This window comes from Thamnophis sirtalis, unplaced genomic scaffold (genome assembly GCF_051295495.1).
Source record: "Thamnophis sirtalis isolate CommonGarterSnake01/CBP01778 unplaced genomic scaffold, rThaSir2_p1.2 scaffold_4, whole genome shotgun sequence".
NCBI lineage: Eukaryota > Metazoa > Chordata > Lepidosauria > Squamata > Natricidae > Thamnophis > Thamnophis sirtalis.
The window spans coordinates 66,466,006-66,490,766 of NW_028261384.1; the positions used below are offsets into that span (position 1 = coordinate 66,466,006).

The 24,761-nt window shown below is 41.6% G+C and overlaps 1 protein-coding gene across 1 annotated transcript; it reads right to left on the bottom strand.

Annotated features, from left to right (window-relative positions):
• Positions 1–649: 649 nt before the first annotated feature.
• LOC106543263 (FANCD2 opposite strand protein-like) lies at positions 650–1,861 on the bottom strand. Its single transcript, XM_014059236.2, has one exon. It carries the CDS (start codon positions 1,817–1,819, stop codon positions 1,289–1,291), a length of 531 nt encoding a protein of 176 aa, XP_013914711.1. The 5' UTR covers positions 1,820–1,861; the 3' UTR covers positions 650–1,288.
• Positions 1,862–24,761: the final 22,900 nt, after the last annotated feature.

Below are 24,761 nucleotides of genomic sequence, written 5' to 3' on the forward strand. Positions count from 1 at the left end.
AGGAAGCTGCAGGCAGCTATTCTGTCTTTTAAAACATGTTTCTTCCTTTTCACATACAGAGAAATATTCTGCCTTTTCAATATTTCCTAGGATATTTCATTTTTCCTGGGAGAGGGCTGGGTGATAGCTTCCTACATCAGAAAAAGTTTTTTTTAAAAAAAAATACAATAGTTTAGACTGCTTTAATTTTCAGCACCAAGAGAAGAAAATAGAGCATATTGGCTTGAGAGTGGGAGTTTCATTTTGTTTTAGATCGTGAACTTCATATAGGTTTTAGTTGATATAGGCTTTTTCCATGGAGAAAATGATTCATGATTATCTGATATTGTTTCTGTTTTTAACAATTCTAACACAGGAAGGAATTTTTTATATCAAATATCTGCGTTTGAGTAGGAAAGACTTAAATATCACAAGATATAATTAATATTTCATTTAGACTTTCCCCAGACTTTCTTCATTATATTCCTTATATTTGTTATTTTGAAATTTGTTTTTACCCTTGATTCATTGCTGGTTTAAACCAGAATGATTGACATAATTCACATTTATTTTCCATTTTGTTCATATAACAACGCTATCTTACAGTTTAAAACATGCAATATCTTGCCAAATTCTGTATCTTTTACAATGTTTAAAATATGATGAAACATTTTATAAAGGCAACTACCTGGTATTTTATTGTACAGATTGAAATGATATAGGGGCACTGGGCAGCCTGTGGGGGAAAATTGTTTTCACCTTGTGGTAGATAAACCTCAGACTCTGAAGACCATCTCACAGGAAGAATGGATGACACTTGTTTCATTTGAATTTCAGTGTTTGTCTGGACCATTTAAGGCTTTTTAAATATATAATTGCCATCCATTTCTTTCATTTGTGAGTCAGATACTGTAAGTGAGGCTGTTCACAATATTTGTAAATGTTCTTTTGTAATCCTTTCTTCACAAAAAGACGACAAACAGTAAGATTGGTTTCTTCTGTCTACAAACAATCTTGAATGTTGATGTTCTTCTGGATTATTGCCAGATTGATATTGTTAAGTTAAATGCTTCATTTTGTTCAGTGAAACTGGGTTGAGGAATTAAAATAATAAGTAGTTATTCCAGGAAATAGATTGATTTCTAAGAAACATAAATGTTGAAGAAAAGTTGACAATTCCAGGAAATAAGTTGAAGGCGTAATCCAATGAGTTGATTTTTCTGAGGTAGAAGGGAATCAGATATGGGCCAGAGATAAATTATCTTGCAATCAAGGATCCCAGCTTGTCCTGATTTTGCTTAGGGAAATTTTAGCGAGAATGTTGTAAGGCAAAGGCACATTTTTTGTAGGCAGCATAAAGCAAGAGAATGGCCCGCAGCATTTGTCGACACATGGCCATAGCCATGTGCACTTGTGGTCCATGGAGGCTATGGGGTCTGCGTTGCTGGGGACTTATCACTTGACAGAAGGCTGAGCGCTCAGAAACCCTCAATGAGCCAGTCCAGTGGGGAGGCTGTGCAGTCACTAGATGCCCAAAGACTGAGTCAAGCCCTATAAGCCTCACTGCCTGTGGTTTGTGCACAGACCTATTGCATGCCCTAGGTTCTCCTGCCAATTGGGAGGCTAATGGTTGCTTCATCCCAGTCTTAGCACTAGACTCCAGCACCAGACTCAGGCCCTGGAAGCAAAGTTGCACTTCCAAATCAGTGGCAGTGGCTGGGCTTTGCCCTCCCCTGAAAGGGTGTTTAGTGCTGCTGGGTCTGGGCACAGCCCCCCGCAGCCATTGCAGAGATTCATCCAATGGGGACCAGGGTGCCCACAGCTGGTATCCACTGGCCATGGTCAGCACTTCCTAGTTGCTGCTGGCCTGCTTTGCCCAGGATCCTGCAGCATGTTTCCTTTGCCTTGTGCCCTTGGCAACCTATTATGAGTAAGTACATACCTTGGAACATACATACTGAATCAGTGTTCCACTAGCTCCTCCTCCCAGTTCCAAAGAATGGTGTGCTGTTTTGAGTGTCTATAACCATTTGTTAGGATCCTGAGGCTACTTCTTAGAAATAAAGTCCTCAACCTGCAATAATAGAGGACTGGGGAAAAGGGAACTTGCATGGCTTTTGCCATCATTTGGCAGTCTTCTCTTTGCTAATCTGCCTAGAGGAATTATGAAACTATCCATAAGATACAGTGTTAGAACTGCAGATGAAAAGGCAAACTGGTAAAAATGTTTCTGCTTCCTGTGGGAACATAGTCAGTAAAAACATTATTCTTTCATGGTTAGGGAGGGGGGAGATCTAACACTTCTATATCTTAATCGCCAAACATAGCACATTTCTATTTCTGCGGGCATTGTAAGAAAAACAGAAACCTACAAATTGAAGGCATTTTCAGTCTGAATTTGCACATTCAGGCTCCTTGCTTACATTTTTAAATTTTAATTACTTATGTTGTCTTGTGCAAACTGATTCCTTTGAAAAACACTGTGCCCAGCAAGTTCACTTGAGTTAGTTCATCTTAATCTTTGCACCTGTTCAGATTCATTAAGGGCATTCAGGAAGACCCTTACACCAATGGAAGTCTTCCTAGATCCCTTATCGTAGTGGAATAGAAAAAATAAACTAGATTCATCTTATACAAAACCATATTTTGTTTAATCATGCTGACTGAATAATTCTAAATAATCAGAATTGGCTTGGTTTACACATTGTGCATTGAACCCATGATATATTTAAAAAAGGGATTTCTGATAAAAACATTTCTTTTTCATTTAGAAAGAGTAATTGTTTTAACAAAGAAAAATACCCTCAGTCTGTATTTTAACATATTCTTATAAAAATAAATATAGATTTATTTAATTTATAATATTTAATATTTGTGTGACATGTCAATATTTTTTCTATTTTAAATTTGAAAAGCTTTTTTGTCAAATGCTAAAAGAAAGCATTATATAACGTGGGTCGAAACATTTTTTTCTGAAACAAGTTAATGCATCTATAGAATTTGTTCTATTAAAAGATTATCTACTGGTGTTAGATCGATGCAGGAAGAAGAGACAGTAGGCTCAAGACAATTTCAGCACCTTTTATTTCCCTAGCTGCTGCAATACAAACTGCCAGCAGGCTGCCAGAGCTTTCCATTTATTGAGCACTGGCAGACTAGCCGGCCAATGACAGCGATTTAAAATTCCTGGGCTTTGGCAAACCAATCCACGGGGACAAGCAAATCTGTGTTATGTATGTCCATATGTAACACCCCTCCCCTCCTAGACTGAACAATGTCCAATCCATGGCTGACATACATGATGTAGTCCCGCAAGTAGGTGGGGCGTTTAGAGTTCCTACTGGATCTGCGCAGTTCAGTTGTTCCTGTGGCCTCAGCCAGTGCGATCAGGCCTGCTGTCTCTCTAGATTCCTGGAATGGAACCTCCTGGAACTACTTATGCCGTGAATCACGTTCTGGCCTGGTTCCCTCAACCTCCGCCTCCTGCTCCCTTCACTGGATGCCGGCGCTTTCAGATTAGTTCCCGCATCCCTCTCTTGGGTTTGAGCACTGGTTGCCATGTGTCTATTAGGTAGGGCCAGTTCCTGACCCCTGGCCTCCCTGTCAGCGGTTGTGTATGCTCTGCAGGGTGGAGACCCTGATTGTTCAGGATTCCATCTTAGGTCTGCTTGTGTGGCCCAGTCACCTTGGTTCCTTAAGTCAGAGTCCCCCAACCAGTTCTGGAGTTGGTCGGTGTGTCTTCTCCATGCCTGGCTGTCCTCTAGCTCCACTTGATATGACTTGATAGCCACTACCCAGGCACCCAGCCAGTTATAGTTATTGCTGAACACCTGGTCGTTAATGCTGAAGGATCTGGTTGGCCGGGTTGAGTCCAGAGGCATTTCAGGATGGTAGTTGGTCCAATTGAGACCTCAGCTTCCGGTCCATCAGATGTTCTGTCAGGCTCTTGTTAGTGGTCGCGCTGGGTGTGCCAATAGGAACTTGTCAATCTTCTCTTGCCAATTGCTGGGCCCCATCCTGGTGACGGTCTCCTTGGTCAGCCTCACCATCCATCCAGCCTGTCCGTTACTTGCTGACTTTAATTGGGCAATTAAAGTATGTCAAACACATTGCTCTGCAAGGAACAATTCCATGGCCTTGGTGGTTAATTGGGGCCCTTTGTTGGACACCAGGATGTCAGGTAACCCATGGGTGCAAATAGTCATTGTAGTGCTTGGATGGTGGTGTCTGTTGTGGTGGTTGGCATGGTCATGACTCCCAGCCACTTGGAGTAAGTGTCCATGACAATCAGGAAAGTCTGCCCCCCCAATGGTCCCACAAAATCTATATGTACCCTCGACCAAGGACCCTTGGGCACTTCCCACTCCTGGAAAGGGTGGTGGCGGCCATGTCTCCTGGTAAGGCCTGCAGGTGGTCACCCATTCTGTAATGTCTTTTTCCTTGTTGGGCTACCAAATATAGCTTGCTTCCTTAATCCTTGGGGTACTATCACTCTCTCCCCCCATAACAGACACCCTTTGATGATTAACAGTTCGGGTTGTTTGTTCTGGAAGTTTTTAAATTCTTCCCCGAACCTTCCTTGTGGCCACTCCCTCAACACCCAGTTCAAAACTTTGTGCAAGGTCTGGGTGTGTTCTGCAACATCGATGGCTGTGATTGGGCTAGTTGGGTCAATGTCTATCAGCAGAAGCTGGGAGGTAGAAGCTGGGTCTTCTACTAGTTCCAGTAGTGGACAATGGCTGAATGTGTCTGCATAGCTGATGTTCTTTCCTGGGTGGTGGATCAGCTTGTAGTACCCCTGCAGGAAAGTGGCCCATCTGGTCATCCTGGGTGACATGTAGGTCAGGGTATATTGGTCTCCAGTGATGAGCCCCAGTAGGGGCTTGTGATCAGTGATGAGTTCAAAACTTCTCCCATAGGCTTATTCATGGAAGCATTTGATGCCTGCCACTACGGCTAGAGCTTCCTTATCAATCTGGCTATAATTCCTCTCTGCCGGTGAGAGTGTCTTGGAATAGTATGCAATTGGGGCTTCTGAGCCATCTGGTAGATGGTGAATGACCAACTCCAAAGGGGGAGGCATCATAGGTTATCAGCAAGGGCAGGGTCTGGTTGTATTGAATGAGGATGCTGTCAGATGAAAGTGGTTCTTTCACTGCGGTAAAGGCTCGGTCCTCTTTTCATCCCCAGTCCCATGGTGTGGTCTTCTCCAGGAGCTTGTGGAGTGGTTCAGCAATGGTTGCCTTCTGTTTCAAAAAAATACTGTAGAGGTTCAGCAATCCCAGGAATGCCTGCAACTCTGTTTTGTTGGTTAGGGTGGGGCTTTTTTAATGGCTTTCATCTTGCTGTCTGTGGGGTGGATGCCAGATCCATCTATCAGGTAGCCTAGAAATTCTACACACTTTACTCTGATTTTGGAGCCTTGTGCGGTGTCCTGTGCCCCATTTTGGCTTCCAGGTTGGTGCAGGAGGCCTTCCAGGCCCAAAACGCCCCACACTGAAAGCCTCCTGCACCAACCTGGAAGCCAAAAATGGGTGAGGGGCCAAGGCACATGCCTAAGGTATTCTATTGTGAGCAGAGGAATGGAGTACTCTTCTCGTGAAATTCTTCTGGACTCACTCGATTGTATTAATGTCCAATATACAATGTGGATTCCAGGCAGATGAGCTATATTCGAAAACAGGTCTGGCAAAAGTTTTGTGTGCTCTAGTTTGCAGTATAATGTTATAGGAGAAGCTCCACAACATTAGGTTAACAATTCTTAATACTTTTTTGGCAATGCTAATACAGTGAACTCTGGGACTTAGATTGTTTGAGATGAGTACTCCTAGATCTTTGATTGAGTGTGGGTCATCTACGAGGGTCAACTACTACCACACAAGCATGAAGATACAAACAGTGATGTGAGATGAGGTTTATGCCTGGTGAGGCTCAGCTGGGTATCTCTTCAAAGACTCGCCAGCTCCAGCGGAGTTCCTCCCCAGACTTTGATGAAGCAGCTCAGCGGGGCAGTGGGTGGGTGGCGGTGGGGGGGAATTTGCATCACGGGAGCCACCAAGCGCCCGGGTCTGCAGCAAAGGCGCTTGGCAGCTCCCATGATGCAAACTGCCCCGCCGCCGCCACCAGCCCGCTGCCCCAGCCTGCAGCCGCTGCTTCTCCAGGATCCGCTGCTGGAAGTCCTGGATTGCCTCTGGGGGAACGCTGAGCGAGAAGCGGAGCGAAGCTTCTCCGCGGCCTCCCGGCGCTGCGCAGAGGTGCTCAAATGAGCGTGTGCCAGCGGCCGGCGGCCCGGAGCAGCCCCGGCTGTGAGACAAGGCAGCGCTTAAAGCAGCCACTGCCACCACCACCGCCACTCCTTCGCCCGGCGGGGCGTTCCTGCTGCCTTGGGCCGCTTTGCCGCATGGCAGCTGCTTCTGCAAGGAGGCGCTGGGCCAGGAACTGGAGAAGCTGGTGGATAGCTCGGACTGGAGCCTCCATGGAAAGGGCACGGCATGGCTTCCGAGTGATCCGCCGGCTTCTCCAGTTCCTGGCCCGCCTCCTCCAACGAACAATCCTGCTGCCCGGCCTGCAGCCAGCCAGCCTGACCTGCTCCCTGCCTGGACTCACCGCTCTTCTCCTCCTTCTCCTCCTCCTCCTTGTCCTCCCTGCTCGTCCTCCCTGCCCACCCAGCCCATTCCTCCCCCCGCCACCACTGTGTCCAACAGGCCAGGCATCTCGCGTTTATGGTGGACATAAATGCGAGATGCCTAGCCTGTTGGGACACAGCGGCGAGAACGTCCCTGCCGCCTCTGCGCTCCGCCGCCTCGCCCCCCTGCTTCCTCCGACCCCCCCCCCCGGACCGCTGTGAAGAAAGAAACACAAACACACACACATAAACTCCACAAAAAAATATTATATATTTAATTACAGTAAATTTGAATCCCCCCCTCCCTCCGTCCGATCCACATACCTTTTCCAGCTGTGGAAACTCTCTCAACTGTCCTCTTGTCCGCCCAACGTAAGCGTGCTCAACGTAAGCGTGCTCATAAGACATGATTCGCTGCTCCCCGATCAGGAGGCAGGAGAATCAGTGCCTCTTTTGCATATGGAATTTTTTGCTTTTTAACTCTTTCTTAACTTTTAAAAGGCGAAAAATTCCTTATGCAAAGGAGACCCCGAGTTCTCTGGCCTCCTCCTAGTTAATACTGAGAGCAGACACCAATCCACTGTGACTTGAAATCTGGTAGCAACTACCCTGGCTTTAATTATTTTTAAAAAAATATTTAAAACTCTTTCCTTTCCCTGAGGAGACTGGTGAGGCCCCGCCTCCCTTGCCTCTAGTGACTGCATGTCCCTGGATACAAATCAATTGTCTGATCATGTTGGAAAGTATCCAGCTTGGCAGGAAGGCAGGATTAAGCATAACCTGGAGTCACAGTACAACCTCAAAAAGATTAGAGCTGATACCTCTAAATCAGGGGTTACCTGATACCGTTTAAATCAATTTCATTGAGGGAAGCATCAGGGTTATGTTTTATCTCAGAGGGCTGGGGGTGCTGTAGTTGGGGGATAGATGTGGCCATGGTGGGCATTTGATGCATTGCCCCCCTTTCTTTCTTTCACAATTCTTTACTATAACCATTTTTCTATCTCTTCTACCAGATATTATTGACAAATATGAATTACTTACTCTTCATAATCCACTAAACTTTTTGTTTGTAAATTTATATCCTATTGTTTAATAGTAAATTGTTTTTCCAGGCAGAAAAGTATCTTTATTATTCAACTACTAATAAAAATCCAATAGCATAAATAACATGATGATACAAGATCTAACAGCATTAATAAATTTCCAGGATAGTACATACAAATGATTGTCAATGATAGATTGTTGATTGTACAGGGCGGGGCATAACCTTTTCCTAGGGGGTCACAGCAACACTTGTAATAACAACACAAATAATTCATACACCATTCGAAAGCCCATCAAAAACTGAGTTTATTGACACGATTTAATAGTCAGTATGACCACCATTAGCCCTTCGAACAGCATTCAAACGAGGTGGATAAGAACACAACAAATCTTCAAACAGTTCCGTTCGATTTTCCAGATTTTTCAACACAGTTTCCAAATTCATTCTCAAAGTTTCAACCGAATATCGATTTTCACCTTGCTCCTGAATCATCAGAGCTTCCACTTCATCCTTAATTATGGCCCCAATGTTCTCTGCCGGATTGAGATCTGGCGAATTTCCCGGCCAGACGTCATTGCCCCAAAATTCGACATTGTTTTCCTTTAACAATTGCTGAGTCGCATTTGCACGCATGCAAGGAGCTTTGTCATGAAGAAAGACAGCCTCACCAACCACCAAGACATTCTTAAAGCAAATTTAACATTTAATAGCTCATTCAATTCAGTTTTTTATGGGCTTTAAAATGAGGTGTCGCGGAAGTTGTAAACTGCTGTCGATCTTGCTGTGACCCCCTAGGAAAAGGTTATGCCCCGCCCTGTAGATTAAATGGACCTACAGTATGTAAAATCTGGCATTAAACTGTAGTATTAACATAGGATATTGCTTGTTTTCTACCTAGATCAGGCACTTACTTGAGGATACGTAATTGTAATTCAGTGCCAATCCAGTCCTCCTGCAGCACTCTGCCAGCTGAAAATGGGCCAAGCAGAGGCCCTGTGCAGCCCAGCACAGACCATTTTTGGCCAGCAGATTGCTGCTGGAAGCCAGGGACGCCAAAAACAAGCTACTCAGGGGTCTCACTAGGCATCTACACAGCCCGTTTTCAGTTGGTAGAGTGCTTATGGAGGCCTGGGATCCAAAAATGGGTCATGTGAAGACCACATGCACCTTCCCGTGGCCCCATTTTGGCTAGCAGAGGCATTGTGGGCCAGTCCTTTGGTATTTCGAGGCCAGCCACGTGGACCAGATTTAAGCACCCCGTGTCCCAGATCCAGCCCGCTGGCTTTGAATTTGACACTCATACTCTAAATTCTTTGGACCCTTATGTAATTGTTTCCAAGAGTCCGCTGCCAGACTGCAGAACTTTCTATATTATTATGCAGAACATAATAAAGTAGTTATTATTAAAGTAGCTTGAACTCTGAAGGTATGAACTTACTCATCACCAATTTTAACCATCTAATCAATTAGGGTGGTTCTTCCTAAATTTCTTCTTTTGACAGTTAAGTCCTTGGAGGCCTACCTTCTTTTGCCCAATTGTTTCCCTTTATTGGAAATGACTTCAGCCAACAAGAACTTAGATGAGTGAAAAGAAAGAAATTTTATTTAAAAGAAAATCATTATAGCAGTTTGCAAAGTGTGGAGAATCTCAGGCTACACCTTCAACATGAAGTTTTGAGCCAAGAGACACACCTTGGATCTCAAAAGCTTACATTATATCCTGTTTCATCCCAACTCCCTATTTCCCTCCTCCTCTGGATTTTTAACTAATCAGAAACACCTAAGGATACTAAATTATCTCTTTCCTTTGTTTGCTCAAATTATTTTCTACCAACACATCTTGTATCTATCTGTACCTGTTACACATTAACTCTTTAAGTATTTTGTCTACATAGCCTCTCCAAGTTTCCATGCTTTAAGGAATGTACACGAAAAGAGTGAAAGTTCTACATGAGAGATAGTGTACTTTTTTACAAAAGGATTATATAGAAGGATTTATAATGTATAAAGGTTACAATTGATTTCATACATATATTTTACAGAGATTTATGTGTTAAAATGTTTAACAATTAAATGCTTAAAAGGAAAAAAACTTTTATAACAGCATAATATATTTTACAAGGAAACAAATGTTTATAGCATAATAAGTTTTCATTCATTTATTACTATTCCCTTCATTATATTTTATTTTTGAATTCTCTTATTACTTACACCTTTTTTAAAGAAGTTTTTATTTATATGTAAATATTTTGAAGACAGTGTGTTGTCCAGGCACTTCATTTTAGAAAAAAATACAATCCAGATATACTGATAGTGATAATGATAATACACATGATGATTATAGCAGTATTTATAATTGTATTAGCTTATTTATGATCATATTAATTGTACTAGAACAATTACAATTATAGACAACATTCATATTTTACTTACACATAACAATAATCTTTCTCTGTCTAATTTCTGTCTCTTATCTCTAACCATTGATAAAACCTATTCCATGCTGTATAATCTCTTTTATCTTTTATTTTCAATGTCAATCTATCCATCTCTGCACAGTCCAATATTTTCCGGATTATATTTTCATCTGGTGGGGTGTTTCCATTTTTCCAATATTGTACAAATACAATTCTTGTTGCTCTCAATACATGTAACATTAAGTCCATTTATCATAACTTTCTGTATTATACCTAAGAAAAATATTTCTGGCTTTAAATCTATGCTGCTTAATCATCTTTTCCAGCCATGTATATATTTTTGTCCAATATTTTCTTGCTTTCATACATGTCCACCACATATGATAATAAGTACCTGGAGTCTGATTATATTTCCAACATTTGATAGACACATTTTTAAACATGTTTGCTAGCCTTCCAGTGGCAAATGCCACCTATAAAGCATTTTATAAAGATTTTCCTTATATACAGTAGCCATTGTCAGTTTGTAATTTCTTTCCCAAAGTTTTTGCCATTTATCTAGTTCTATAGTATACCCAAAAAAATTTACCCATACTATTATTGTCTCTAACTTGTTCATCTTCCATTTTAAAGCTTAATGGGTAATTATATAAGGGGCCCAGGAGTATGGTATCAAACCTTAAGTAGATTGACCTTATTTGCTTCTATCTCTGTTGTAATATTAGGAAAGTATTGGACTTCTTGCCAAATGTACTTGTACATTTACTGACCTATGTGCCATGATATGTTGTAACGCAAGGGTAAGACACATGAGGAATTCCCGAAACTAGCAGATGGTGGAAGATTTGTTAGCCCTAACCTTATACGGAATATACATTATAATATAATTTCTCCTTTTTGTATCCTCTTTTGATGTACTATATCTCGATGCGTGTAAAGGAAATGTATGTCACAGGGAAGCTATAATTGCAAAACTTATAAAAGATAAACTCTGGATGTTGCCCGGAATTCAGACTTTGTCAAATTATTGCTGTGAACCATTGCTAGCAATAAACCTGTGTTCTCCACTCTCGTGGTCCTGCGTCCTGACTTTGAGAAGCGGGTTTTCCCGCATCATTTCTGGTGACCACCTAGCGATGCAGGACCCCTGCAGCGCCGGCTGACACCTTCAAGAACCACTTGTGAGAGGGATGGAGACCAGGCCCAGTTCCAGCTAGCTGGAAGACGGGAGAACAAGGCTGCAGGCAAGTATTTGGGAAAAAGGAATAATCCCTCCCTGTAAACAGGGACAGGGGGAGAGTCCTGATCACCCTCTCTCTAAAGGTAAAGGTGGGAAGGTTGTTGAGTGTGATTGGCGTGCACATCCACTGCAGTTCCCAACAGTGACTGTTGAGTGTCCAGCGCCTTGGGCCAGTGTTTGGTGTCCGCAGTTCCCATTGGAGACTGTGAGTGTCCGGCTCCATGAGTCGGACTTGAGTGTGTGTGAAAACAGATTCCCTTGTGTTACCCCGAGAACGAAGGACCCCTTACCTTCTTCTCAACCCCTTTCCTCATTTGTTTTGTCTGATGCCCTGGGAGGAATATGAGAGGGGGAGGAAGTGTGCCCCTCACTCCTCTAGAATGTATGCTACAATACTTTAAGGTTGCTTATGTCAGTCAGGACTATGGTATTAAGTGGAGCAGGCATAAATTGAGGGTTTTTTGTGATATGGACTGGCCAGACTTTAAAGTCAGCTGGGCAGTTGCAGGCACATTTGACCCCTCTATAGCTGTCAGGGTACATCAGATGATATTCCATCCCATAGAAGGCCAACCAGATCAGGCTCTCTATATTGATATATGGCTTAACCTCATCCAAAAAAACCCTGTATGGATTCAGAAGTGTAAATTAGCCCAGTGCCGACTTTTGGTCTTGCGCACCTTACCGCCTAGGAAAGGCAAGAAACATGCCCCGGTCCTTCCAAGTTACCCAGAAGAGTTGCCTCAGCCATCTCCTTATGTCCCTCTGTTGCCTAGCCGTCCTTCAACTCATCAAACCTCCTCTCTGGGGGGAGGTGTGCATGGGTCATTTGGAGGGGGGTCATGGTGACAGGCTAGGTATCAGAATTTCTTCATTCAGTAATCAGGAAAGAAAACACTGGACTCCATTTGTTGAAATCAAGTGTACTTTTACTAATTATAAATGAACAGTTGCAAAGCTAAGCTAAGTCTGGTTAATTAGGCATGAAAGCGAATAATATATTGTATAATTCATTCCCCTCCCCTTGGCATCCCGTGCACAGTCCAATCATAATTCTCCCAAATGTCAGGTTGAGATAACTTCGAAAGGCATCACCAGGATGGAATGCTGGACCGTTGGCCTTGGCGGGAAACACTCCTCCACCACATGCGCAGTAAGGTGGTCAGTTCAGTGTCTAGAAACTTCCTCCAGCACAACAATGATTCCCCTCCCAAATACCATGCCCCCCTCCCTGTTTCAATGGCAGCTGAAGCAGTAGCAAAGCGGAGGCTGACACTAGGGTCGAGTCAATTTTGCAAGATTTAGATACCCTTGGGATTGGGGGGCCCCCATCAGCCATGGCAGACCAGGCCATTCAGACTAGCCACTTGTTGGTTAGCCCAGAGGCTAAGAAGGAAGAGGCGGAAGCCCCGAAGGAAGAAGACTTACTTGGGGCTATTGGAGGGGTAGCGGAGAAAGAAGCACCCATTGCCAACCGTACAAGGTCAAAAACTGAGGATCCAACCTTAATCACCCCCCTGAGAAGGGTGGATCAGCTGGTGGCCAGAGATGGAGCCACAGAGACATCTCAGTTGTTCCAACATGTCCCTTTTAATACCTCCAATCTCCTTAACTGGAAATTACACTTTAGTGAAAAGCCAACGGAGATCGCCGACTTGGTTAAAACAATTGTGGACATGCACAATCCGACCTGGTGGATCTCCTTTATCTTTTATTTTCAATGTCAATCTATCCATCTCTGCACAGTCCAATATTTTCCGGATTATATTTTCATCTGGTGGGGTGTTCCCATTTTCCCAATATTGTGCAAATACAATTCTCGTTGCTGTCAATACATGTAACATTAAATATATAGTCCATTTATCATAACTTTCTGGTATTATACCTAAGAAGAATATTTCTGGCTTTAAATCTATATGCTGCTTAATCATCTTTTCCAGCCATGTATGTATTTTTGTCCAATATTTTCTTGCTTTCATACATGTCCACCACATATGATAATAATAGCAATAGCAGTAAGATTTATATACCGCTTCATAGGGCTTTCAGCCCTCTCTAAGCGGTTTACAGAGTCAGCATATCGCCCCCACAGTCTGGGTCCTCATTTCACCCACCTCGGAAGGATGGAAGGCTGAGTCAATCTTGAGCTGGTGAGATTAGAACCGCTAAACTGCAGATAACAGTCAGCTGAAGTGGCCTGCAGTACTGCACCCTAACCACTGTGCCACCTCGGTTCTAATAAATACCTGGAGTCTGATTACATTTCCAACATTTGGTAGATATATTTTTAAACATGTTTGCTAGTCTTCCAGTGGCAAATGCCACCTATAAAACATTTTATGAAGATTTTCCTTATATACAGTAGCCATTGTCAGTTTGTAATTTCTATCCCAGAGTTTTTGCCATTTATTTAGTTCTATAGTATACCCAAAAAATTTTGCCCATACTATTATTGTCTCTTTTACTTGTTCATCTTCTATTTTAAAGCATAGTAGGTAATTATATAATTTTCTTATCAGTTTTTCATCTGTCCCTAATAATATCTTATCAAATGTTGTTGGTTCTTTATAGAAACCCCATGTTTTCGCATCTTTCTCATCTCGATTGTACTTGCAGATGTCGCCACCATGCTAAATTCACTCTTTAAATTTGTAGTTCCTATCTGGTTTTAAGTTCTCCTTTCTTATTTAAAATGTCTTTGTAGGATACAATTTTTTCCAAGTTAACAACGTTAGGCTGTATCAATACTTCCATTGTCCAAAATATTTCCTTTATATATTGTCTTTGGGCAGTAGTTGTCACCCTTACTCTCTTTCTCAGTTTCCACTGAGAGCTTTAAAAGTCAAAAAAGAGAGGAAAAACTTTCACTCATTGTAGCCAAAAGCAAAGAAAAATAACTTTTTAAAAATGCATATTATCTATCTCTCTATATCTTACGTAGTGCTTATCTTGTTAAAATAACCCGTCCAGTCTTTCTCTCCCATTTTAAAATTAATTTTCCATTTTCTTCTCTCTCTATTCCAGCAGTTTTGTAATCAGGTCAAAACTTTCACTTGCTGCTTTCCTTTGGAGGGGGAAAGACTCCCTCCTCCTTTCTGGTGTCCCACTTTCTTTTTAGAAGTATTTTGGGGAGATTAATTTAATTCTGGGTAAAAATTAGACAATCCTTACCCAGATCCAATGCACTGTTGTCCAATTGTTTCCTAAGTGGCATCTCTTTCTCTAATCCCCCAAGGAGATCCATACATTCCGTTACAGTTTCTTAGTGTACTAATGATAATTGAACCATACCCATAGATCATCCCAGAAATGTCATGTAAATAACAGAAGGGGAGATAGAACTTTGACCCTCCCCCAGGGGGGCATGGCTAGCATTGTGGCAAAATGATGCATCTCTTGGGGAGCTCTGAGGGACAGCGCGACATCCACATTGTTGGAACTGGATTCCATTAAGACTGGAATCTCCTTGGAGAGGTGGTTGAGGAAGACCACTCTAGTGATCATGGGGAGTCCACAAATGCCCTAATTGACCCAGAGAAGGCTCTCAAAGCCAATGAACTGGAAAAGACAGCCATTATAGGCTGGACCAAAGCTGGGACAGCCACAGGAAGGGACCTTTGAAGAGAGAGACTGTCAGTGTAATTGATTTGTGTGAGAAATTTCCATTTTTTTTTTCTAGAATTGGGGTGAAAGTCCCCTGGGAAAACAGCTGGTGCAAGTGGGGCTCCAAAAGGAGGAGGATTTGGTTTTTCTTTTTCTCTACCTTTTGCCATCTTGGAACAGGAGGTTAAAACTTTTAGAAAAAGAGTGAAAATATTCTGGACTTAAAAGCTGGATTGGGAGTCTCAAATATATTATTGGAATGTAGAGAAGCTTTAACTACCACAATATTTGGATAAATAGAGCTGCCTTTTTTGTATTTTTGTATTATTATTATTGTACAATTGTATCACAGCAGCCAGTTGTTTTGCCGGATTTGGCATTGATTACTAGTCGGGCCCCACCCAGGGGCCTAGGACGTCATAATGTACTTTCGTAATATGCGTGCAGATCCAAGCAGTGCGGCTTTTTGCATTTGACTGATGGTGATTTTGTCAATTTTTAACTGTTTCAAATGTAATTCCAGTGCTTTTGGAATAGCACCCAGTGTGCCAATTACCACTGGAATTACCACTGCTGGTTTGTGCCATAGTCGTTGAATTTCGATTTTTAAGTCCTGGTATTTTGCGAATTTTTCATGTTCCGTCTCGGCGACCCTGCTATCACCTGGTATTGCGATGTCTATGATTGTGACCTTATTTTTCTCAACCAGTGTGATGTCTGGTGTATTATGCGCCAGTATTTTGTCCGTTTGTATACGGAAATCCCACAAGATCTTGACCATTTGATTTTCGGTGACTTTTTCAGGCTGATGTTCCCACCAGTTTGTTGCTGTTTTAATATTATAATTTTTGCACAAATTCCAGTGGATCATTTGTGCTACTGAATTGTGCCGCAATTTATAATCAATGTGCGATTTTTTTACAGCAGCTGAGTATGCGATCAACAGTTTCATCAGCTTCTTTGCAAAGTCCCCCACTGTAGGGAGGGGGAACCGATTAGGTGGTTCCGCCCCAGGCGCCTGATGGGATTTCAGACGGCGCTTGGAGAAATACCTGACACTATCGTCCACAATCCGGTGGAGTCCTTGGTCGCTGCTTGGAATATACCGGCGGCAGGGGCTCTAAACCGGATTGTGCCTTTGTGACCTCTCCGAGGCAGCGGATCCAGGAGGGCTCCCTGGTTTACCGAGGAACTCCGGGAGATGAAGCGCCAAAAGAGACGCCTAGAGGGCCAGTAAATCTGAGTCAGACCGAGCACTGATGAGAGCCTTTATCAGAGCCTATCTCATGGCAATATGGGCGGCGAAATGTTCGCATTTTTCCGCCCTTATTGCATCCGCTGAATCGCGCCCAGCCGCCTTGTTTAGAATAACCCGCTCCCTCTTGAAAGGGAGGGATGCGGATGACCCTTTACAAGGAAGAGCTGAGGAATTTGCTCAGTATTTAACGGATAAAGTCGCTCAGATTTGGACAAAACTGGACTCCAATTGCATGATACCAGCCGAAGTACCGGGGGAAGGCCTTGAGCATACTTTATGGATTGAGTTTCTTTTTTTTTTTAATAAATGTTTTTTAATTTTAGTTTAAAACAGGTACACATCTTTCTTTACATCTGTAAAAAATATATCAATCAATTATAGATAAGTTTTGGTACATCTCCTCCACAGTCAACCAACATAACTCATATTAACTAAGGCATTATTATATATCCATTTTCATTTAACTGTAATTAGTTATTTAGCAATATTGATGAAAGTAATAATCTTGAACAATCCCTGCCCACACCGGTGGGAGAGGAAAAAAGAAAAAAAAAGAAGAAAAAAAAAAGGACAGATAAAAAATAAAAATAAAAATAAAAAATAAAAAAGAAAAATAATACAAAAAAAGACAAAAACGACAAGAGACAAGGCAGGAAAACGAAACAAAACACAGGTGTCTATCATGAGAAAAAAAAGAAGTATATCAACTGGTTACAACATGCTTTGGTGCTTCTCTTCCATTAACTCATATTAATTCAAATATCTTAACTCGAATATTTACCATATCAACATCATTATACCTCCAGTTTTAATTACCTATGGTTATTTAAACATCCTTCATCCTTAGCTGTGCATTACATAATTAATCCATAACACATGCTGACAATTCATTTACTTATTTATAAAATCCTCTATTATCATCAAATCCTCATATCCTATTTTAGCTGGACATCCATAATATTTAATTATATCATATATCATAACATTTTCCCAGTATTGATTAACATTTGATTGTATGTATTTTATTTAGTTTTTAATAATGATAATTATTGTAGTTAATACTCTTTATGTATAATCTTCCAATTGTTAGTTATCATATCAACTCCACATTATATACATTACTATCAATATCAATTATTATTCAACTATATCTGTTACAGGAAAAAGCAATTAGGTTTAACTAGTTTTCAATTGTGTTCTTTAATCTATCAGCCAGTTCCAAATTATATATATTACTATCCATATCAGTCATTATTCAGCTATATCTATTACACATTAAGGTAATCAGATTTAGCTAAATTTTAAATTACGTTCTTCCATCTATCAGCCAGTGTCTCTCCAATAGCAAGATCCTCTCCAGCCAATTGCCACGCGTTGGATAAATTTACCAAATGTTTTCATAATCAAATCCAGACAAAGATATTTTGGCACCTTTGGACTCTGAATGTCAGTGATGAAATAATAATAATGTTGTCCTGGGCTTGTAAAATTTTCCAAATTAACTTTAATTCTCAAGGGTGGATTTTCCATTCCTCCTGCACTCTGTCTTTTTAAATGAGTCTTCTTTATAGCTTCCCCCCTCCTTTCTTCCTCTGAGATAGACCAGACACCATTTCTCACATTTTCCGTTTGTATTTCAGGAGCATTTAAACATTCAACAATCTCAGTTTTTGCTTCATATTTCAAAATCAGATAATCCAATTTTCTTTCCAGTCTTTGATAAGAATCAAAGAGTCCTCTACATGCGGAAAAAAGTCTCTGAAATGAAATCTTAGAGGTATTTTGGGATGCCATGATGTGTGTCGCAGTTAAAAATTGCAAACTCTTTTTTTTTTCCACAGACTTCTTAGTCTCTCACAGGCTGTGATTGTAAACAAAGCCGAGTAGTAAAGTAATAAAAGTGTCGAATCGTGACGGGCTAATTAGTAGAAAATAAATTTTACGATCCACTTAAGGAGATTCAGAGGGGGGAGGGTGTCGAGGAGTTTCTTGAAGCATTTAAGAAGTAAAGTAACCACCAGCCATAAATCCATTAGAAAAAGCCAATTCGCCGCTAAATTTCCCTGTTCTTTGGTTTCAGTTATCTTAAGTTTTTAACGCGAACAGTCTCTCTTGGATAATAAAATCAGCTTACCAGATGACATCACTTCTAGCATTCTTAGGGGCAACCTGCAGTTTCAGTTAGCACGCAGCTAATCCAGAAAGGAATTGGCACGAGGAGTTAACCCCCCCCCCAGAGATTTGCGGGTATCTCTGAGGTCCTGGGTCTCTCCTCACCTTCACTGTCGTCTCCGGGTCAGCTAGGGTTCAAAGAACCCGTCCAAAAATCCTTCGGTATAGAGGAATTTCAGGAGTAGCCTGAAACTCCATCTTCTCACTGCTAAGCCCCGCCTTCTTCCATGGATTGAGTTTCAACGTGCTTCTCCTGAGGAAGTAGACAAGGCCATGGGAGCAGTGAGTGCCTCCACCTGTATACTGGACCCGTGTCCCTCCTGGCTGGTCTCGACCAGCAGGGAGGTGACACGCGGCTGGATCCAGACGATTGTTAACACCTCTCTTCGGGAGGGAACCTTCCCGCCCCTCCTAAAGGATGCGGTGGTGAGACCCCTCCTGAAGAAACCGTCTCTGGACCCAGCCATTTTGAGCAACTATCGCCCAGTCTCCAACCTTCCATTTGTTGGGAAAGTTGTTGAGAAAGTGGTGGCCTCTCAACTCCGATGGTCCTTGGATGAAGCCGATTATCTAGACTCCTTTCAGTCGGGCTTCAGGCCTGGCTACAGCACGGAAACTGCTTTGGTCGCGCTGATCGATGATCTCTGGAGGGCCAGGGATAGGGGTCACCCCTCTATCCTTGTGCTCCTTGACCTCTCAGTGGCCTTCGATACCATCGACCATGGTATCCTTCTGCGACGGTTGCGAGAGGTGGGAGTGGGAGGCACCGTCCTTCGGTGGTTCTCCTCCTACCTCTCCGACAGGTTGCAGTCGGTGTTGGTCGGAGGGCAGAGATCGACCCCAAGGCCCCTCAACTACGGGGTGCTGCAGGGTTTGGTCCTGTCCCCCCTCCTATTTAACATCTACATGAAGCCGCTGGGTGAGATCATACGCCGGCACGGGATTAAGTACCACCAATATGCAGACGATACGCAGTTGTATCTGTCCGCCCCGTGCCAATTCAGCGAAGCAGTAGAAGTGATGTGCCAGTGCCTGGAGGCTGTTAGGGTCTGGATGGGAGTAAACAAGTTGGCACTCAATGCAGACAAGACCGAGTGGCTTCTGATGTTTCCTCCCAAAGATTGGCCAACTATTCCATCTCTCAGGCTAGGGAGTGAAATTATACACCCCTCAGAGAGGGTTCGCAATTTGGGAGTCCTCCTGGATCCCCAGCTGACTTTAGAACACCATTTGTCAGCTGTGACCAGGTCCGCCTACCTACTTGCGACCCTACCTGGATCGGGAGGCCCTTCAGACAGTCACTCACGCCTTTGTGACCTCAAGACTGGATTATTGTAATGCGCTCTACATGGGGCTGCCCTTGAAGAGTGTTCGAAGACTTCAGTTAGTCCTGAACGCAGCCGCGCGAGCGATTGTGGGTGCACCCAGGTACACCCACGTCACACCTATCCTCCGTGAGCTGCACTGGCTACCCATTAATCTCCGAATCCGCTTCAAGGTTCTGGTCATTACCTATAAAGCTCTACATGGCATCGGACCTGGGTACCTGAGAGACCGCCTCCTGCCGATTACCTCCCATAGACCGATCAGATCTCACAGGTTAGGTCTCCTCCGGATTCCATCCGCCAGCCAATGTCGGCTGGCGACCCCCCCGGGGGAGAGCCTTCTCTGTTGCAGCTCCAGCCCTCTGGAATGATCTCCCTGTCGAGATCCGGACCCTTACGACCCTCCCGGCTTTCCGCAAAGCCACCAAGTCCTGGCTGCTCCAGCAGGCCGGGAGGCCTGTGAAACATCCAGCCCCGCGGAAATTGTGAATGTTGTGGTTTTGTTTTTAAAGTGTTGTCTTTGTCTAGTCTTCCCCCTTCCCTTGCCTATTGTGAGCTGCCCAGGGTCCTTTGAGAGTGGGCGGCATACAAGACAAATAAATACAATACAAATAAATACAATACAAAGTCTGCATTTGGCATCATCAGAGGATTTTTCAATTTTGGCCTTAATGGCATTTGCGCGGATAGCTTGTTCTTGCGCAGCCAGGATTAGTGACTCTGTTTCTTTCTTTAATGTACCTGTTGTTAACCATAACCAAGTTTGTTCACTGTCCACTTTATCTTTTATTTTTTCCAGAAATTGGCCATGCAGTGCTTTGTTCTGCCAACTCTCCATTCTTGATTTTATCACATCTTTTCTGTATTCTTGTTTTGTCTGTTGGGACTTCAGTAGATTTTTGTTCTTTACTTCAATTAATAGATGTTCTTGACTTTCTTCTAAATAATCAGCCAGTGCATGTTTTTCTTCTTCAACTGTTTGCTTCACTTGTTATATTCCTCTGCCACCTGATTTTCGGGGCAGGTATAATCTATCAGTATCACCATGTGGATGTAAACTGTAATGCGTTGTCATTAGTTTCCTGGTTTTTCAGTCCAAAATGTCCAAATCAGCTTGTGTCCAGTTAACTATACCAGCTGTGTATCTTATAACTGGTATTGCCCAGGTATTTATGGCCTTGATTGTATTTCCACCATTCAATTTAGATTTCAAAATTTTCCTAACTCTGTTGGTGTACTCTCGCCTGACAATAGTTTTTACTTCTCCATGCTTGATGTTATCCAACTGCAGAATGCCTAAGTATTTGTAGGCTTCATTTTCTTTGCATTTAATTAGTTGGCCATTGGGCATTTCAATTCCCTCACATGCAGTGATTTTGCCCCTTTTTATGGCTACAGTGGTGCATTTTTCCATGCCAAACTGCATTGAAATATCGGTGCTGAATACTTGGACTGTGTTTGTCAATGATTGGATTTCTATTTCTGACTTTCCATAGAGTTTCAAATCATCCATATATAGTAAATGCAAAAAAATTTCAGCTTCTTTGGCTGTTTGGTAGCCAAATTTCATTTTTTTTAAGATTACTGATAGTGGGATCATTGCGATGATGAAGAGAAGAGGTGAAAGTGAATCACCCTGGAAAGTGAATCACCATTCCGTAGATCTCATTCCCTACTGCCAACTCAGTGCTCCATTGTTTCATCGCCTTTTCTGTAAAGGATGTTATATTTTTGCTAATGCCAGTTGTTTCTAAGCATTTTATGATCCAACTATGTGGCAGTGAGTCAAATGCCTTTTTGTAATCAATCCAGACCATATTCAAGTTCGTTTTTCTGTTCTTACAATTTTCTAATATCATTTTATCAATTAGGAACTGATCTTTTGTGCCTCTGCTCCTTCTTTTGTTGCCTTTTTGCTCGACTGGCAAGATGTTGTTTGTTTCCAGATAATCCATCATGTTATCTGCAACAATGCCTGTGAGTAATTTGAAGGTTGTTGGCAAGCATGTTATTGGTCTGTAGTTTTCAGGTGTTGTTCCTTTAGTTGCATCTTTCTGGATCAAGTATGTTTTTCCAGTTGTCAACCATTCATCAATTTGGCCCTTTTGTAAAATTTCATTCAGTTGCCTGGCCAATACTGCATGTAAACTGGTCAGATATTTGAGCCAGAAACCATGTAATTGGTCCTTTCCAGGTGATGTCCAATTCTTTACCTTTTTTACTCGATTTTTGACCATCTCAGTTGTTATTTCTAATACTTGCATTTGTTTGTTGCCAATGCTTTTCTCAAAGTCATGTATCCACTTTGCTTCCTTATTGTAGTCCTTTGCATTTTCCCACATTCTTTCCAGAATTCAACTGTGGCCTGCTTTTCTGGTTTTTCACTTTTGGTGTCACCATTCACATTAAGACTTTTATAAAAACGTCGTTGGTCTGATCGAAATTGCTGATTTTGTTTATATTGGATGATTTGTGCCTCATATCTTTCAATTTTTCTAGCTGTTGCTGTTATCTGCTGTTTTACAATCTCTACAGCTTCATTGATGTTTTTTGTATCCAATATATATCTTCTGATTAGCCGATCTATGATTTTATTGTTTTTAAGCCATTGCTCATGCATGTTCTTTAAGTTACTAGCATCTGCCCTTAATTTTTTGACTTTTTGTTCTAATCGGATTTTCCACTTTGGCTTTGATGCTTTTTCTGTTGTGTGACTAGGTACTTTGATTTTAATGCCTAGTTCATTAGTGACTATTACAGCTGCACTGTACATTAACTGGTTCGTTTCCAAGATGGATCCCAATTCAATTGTTGAAAACACTGCATTAACCATTTTCATGATAGGGGCCAAAATTTTCTTAGGCACAGTTTTTAGTGATGGTAAATGTTGCCTTTCCTCATTAAGCAGAAAATGCTCCATGATCTTATCCTTCAATTCCTTTTGTTTTTGAGTTAGTTCATCAGGTGGTTCAGTGATAACTGGTTCTAGTGGTGGTGGTGTTATTTCCTCCCGAGCGCTTCTTCTGGGAGTTCTACTATAATATCTTTAGTTGTGTCTTGAATATCAGTTATTTCCGCTTGTGATATTGTTTTTTTGGTTTTGCAATTTGCCTGAATTTCCTCAAGTTCAACTTCACTAAACACTTTATTCCGTATAATAAATCGCCTTTGATCTGCTAGTCGTTGTTCACTAACATTTGAATCTGGATATTGTTGTTTCCATAATTCATACATTCGCTTTAAATAACCTCTTTTTTCTGGCTCTGAGTTGTAGTAACAGGCCATTATGGCACGATTTTCATCTGCACTATATTTTTGTCGTTTTGTTGGCTGGTCCACTTGTAGCCCACTTGTCGACGGATATCCAGGGACCCCAACATCCGCTGCGGCCCTTGTTAACCCGCATGACGACCGATACGGTATAAAATTTTTATTCGTTTCTTTCACCATATTGTATGGGTTGGCGGTTTTTTTTTAATAGGGCCAGGTTGCCAACGTGACCCCAACCCTCCTCCTTTCTCATCCGGGCTTGGGACCGGCAACGACGGAGTTGTTGTTGTTGTTGTTGTTATTATTATTATTATTATTATTATTATTATTATTATTATTATTATGTTAATCTTTGGTGAGATTCACATCCTTTGGGGCTGGTTAGTAGCTCAACAGCTTGAGTCCTAACCAAGGACCTAGAAATTGTTAAGGTAACGTGGGAGGATATAAGCTGTTCCAAGTAGGGTGGTTTTTTTTGTAGAATCAGAATGTTCAAATCTGATAAATTTAAAATTTCCAAATAGCGAGGTAGCCTTTTAGGTATTGCTCCAAGGGCTCCAATTACAATTGGGACAACAAACAATTTCTTTTTCCACAGTCGCTCAACTTCAATTTGCAAGTCCCAGTACTTTGTGATTTTTTTCTTGCTGTTTATCTTCAATTTGTGCATCTCCAGGTATTGCAGTCAATGAACCATACTTTTTTCTTTTCAACTATTGTTATGTCAGGTGTGTTGGCCAAGTGCCTGTCAGTCTGAATTCTGAAGTCCCATAAGATCTTGACTGTCTCATTATCTAAAACCTTCTGAACCTGATGTTCCCAGTGGTTTTTGCTGTACTCAAATCCAAACTTTTGGCACAATTTCCAGTGAATGATCTTAGCAACGCGGTCATGGCATTGTAGGTAGTCAGTTTATGAAATTTTGCTGCATCCACTGATCAAGTGGTCGACTTTCTCATCTTTCTCATTACAGAGGTGACATTTGCTGTTGGTGGTAACATTTTGCATTTAACATGTTCCTTTCAGGAACTCCCCTTTTCCCAGGGATGGCCTTCTTTCCTATCAAGACGCTTCCTTAATGATGGATCTTGGGATCCCAAGAGGTGGCATGCGAAGAAGAGACTTCTTAGGGTTTCTTTTTTTTTTATTAATTTTTTTTTAAATTTTAATTTGAAACAAGTACAACATCTTTCTTTACATCTATAGAAAGTGTATCAGTCAATCACAAATAAACTTTGGTACATCTCCTCCACAGTCAACAAACATAACTCATGTTAACTCAAGCATTTTAACTCAGATATTCATACATATCACCATCGTCATATATCCATTTTCATTTGACTGTAATTATTATTTAAAAATATTAATAAAGGTAATAATCTTGAACAATACATGCCCACACCAGTGGGAAAAGAAAAAAGCAAAAAGAAAAAGCAAAAAAAAAAGCAAAAAGAAGACAAAAAAGACAAAAAGGTCAAAAGACAAGGCAGGAAAGAAAAAACAAAAAACAAAAAACAAAAAAAAAGAAAAAAAAGAACACAGGTATCTATTATAAAAAAGAAAAAGTATATCAGCTGGTTACAACATGCTTTGGTGCATCTCTTCCATTAACTCATATTAATTCAAATATCTTAACTCAAATGTTTACCATATTAACATCATTATACCTCAACTTTTAGTTAACTATAGTTATTTAAACATCCTTCATCCTTAACTATGCCAAAGAATTAATCCATAACACATGCTGACATTTCATTTACTTGTTTGTAAAATCCTCTATTAACATCAAATCCTCATATCCTATTTTAGCTGAACATCCATAAT

Excerpts from the sequence above, each read along its gene's own strand:
- LOC106543263 (XM_014059236.2), bottom strand. The coding sequence starts at position 1,819 with ATGGCCAGTGGATACCAGCTGTGGGCACCCTGGTCCCCATTGGATGAA.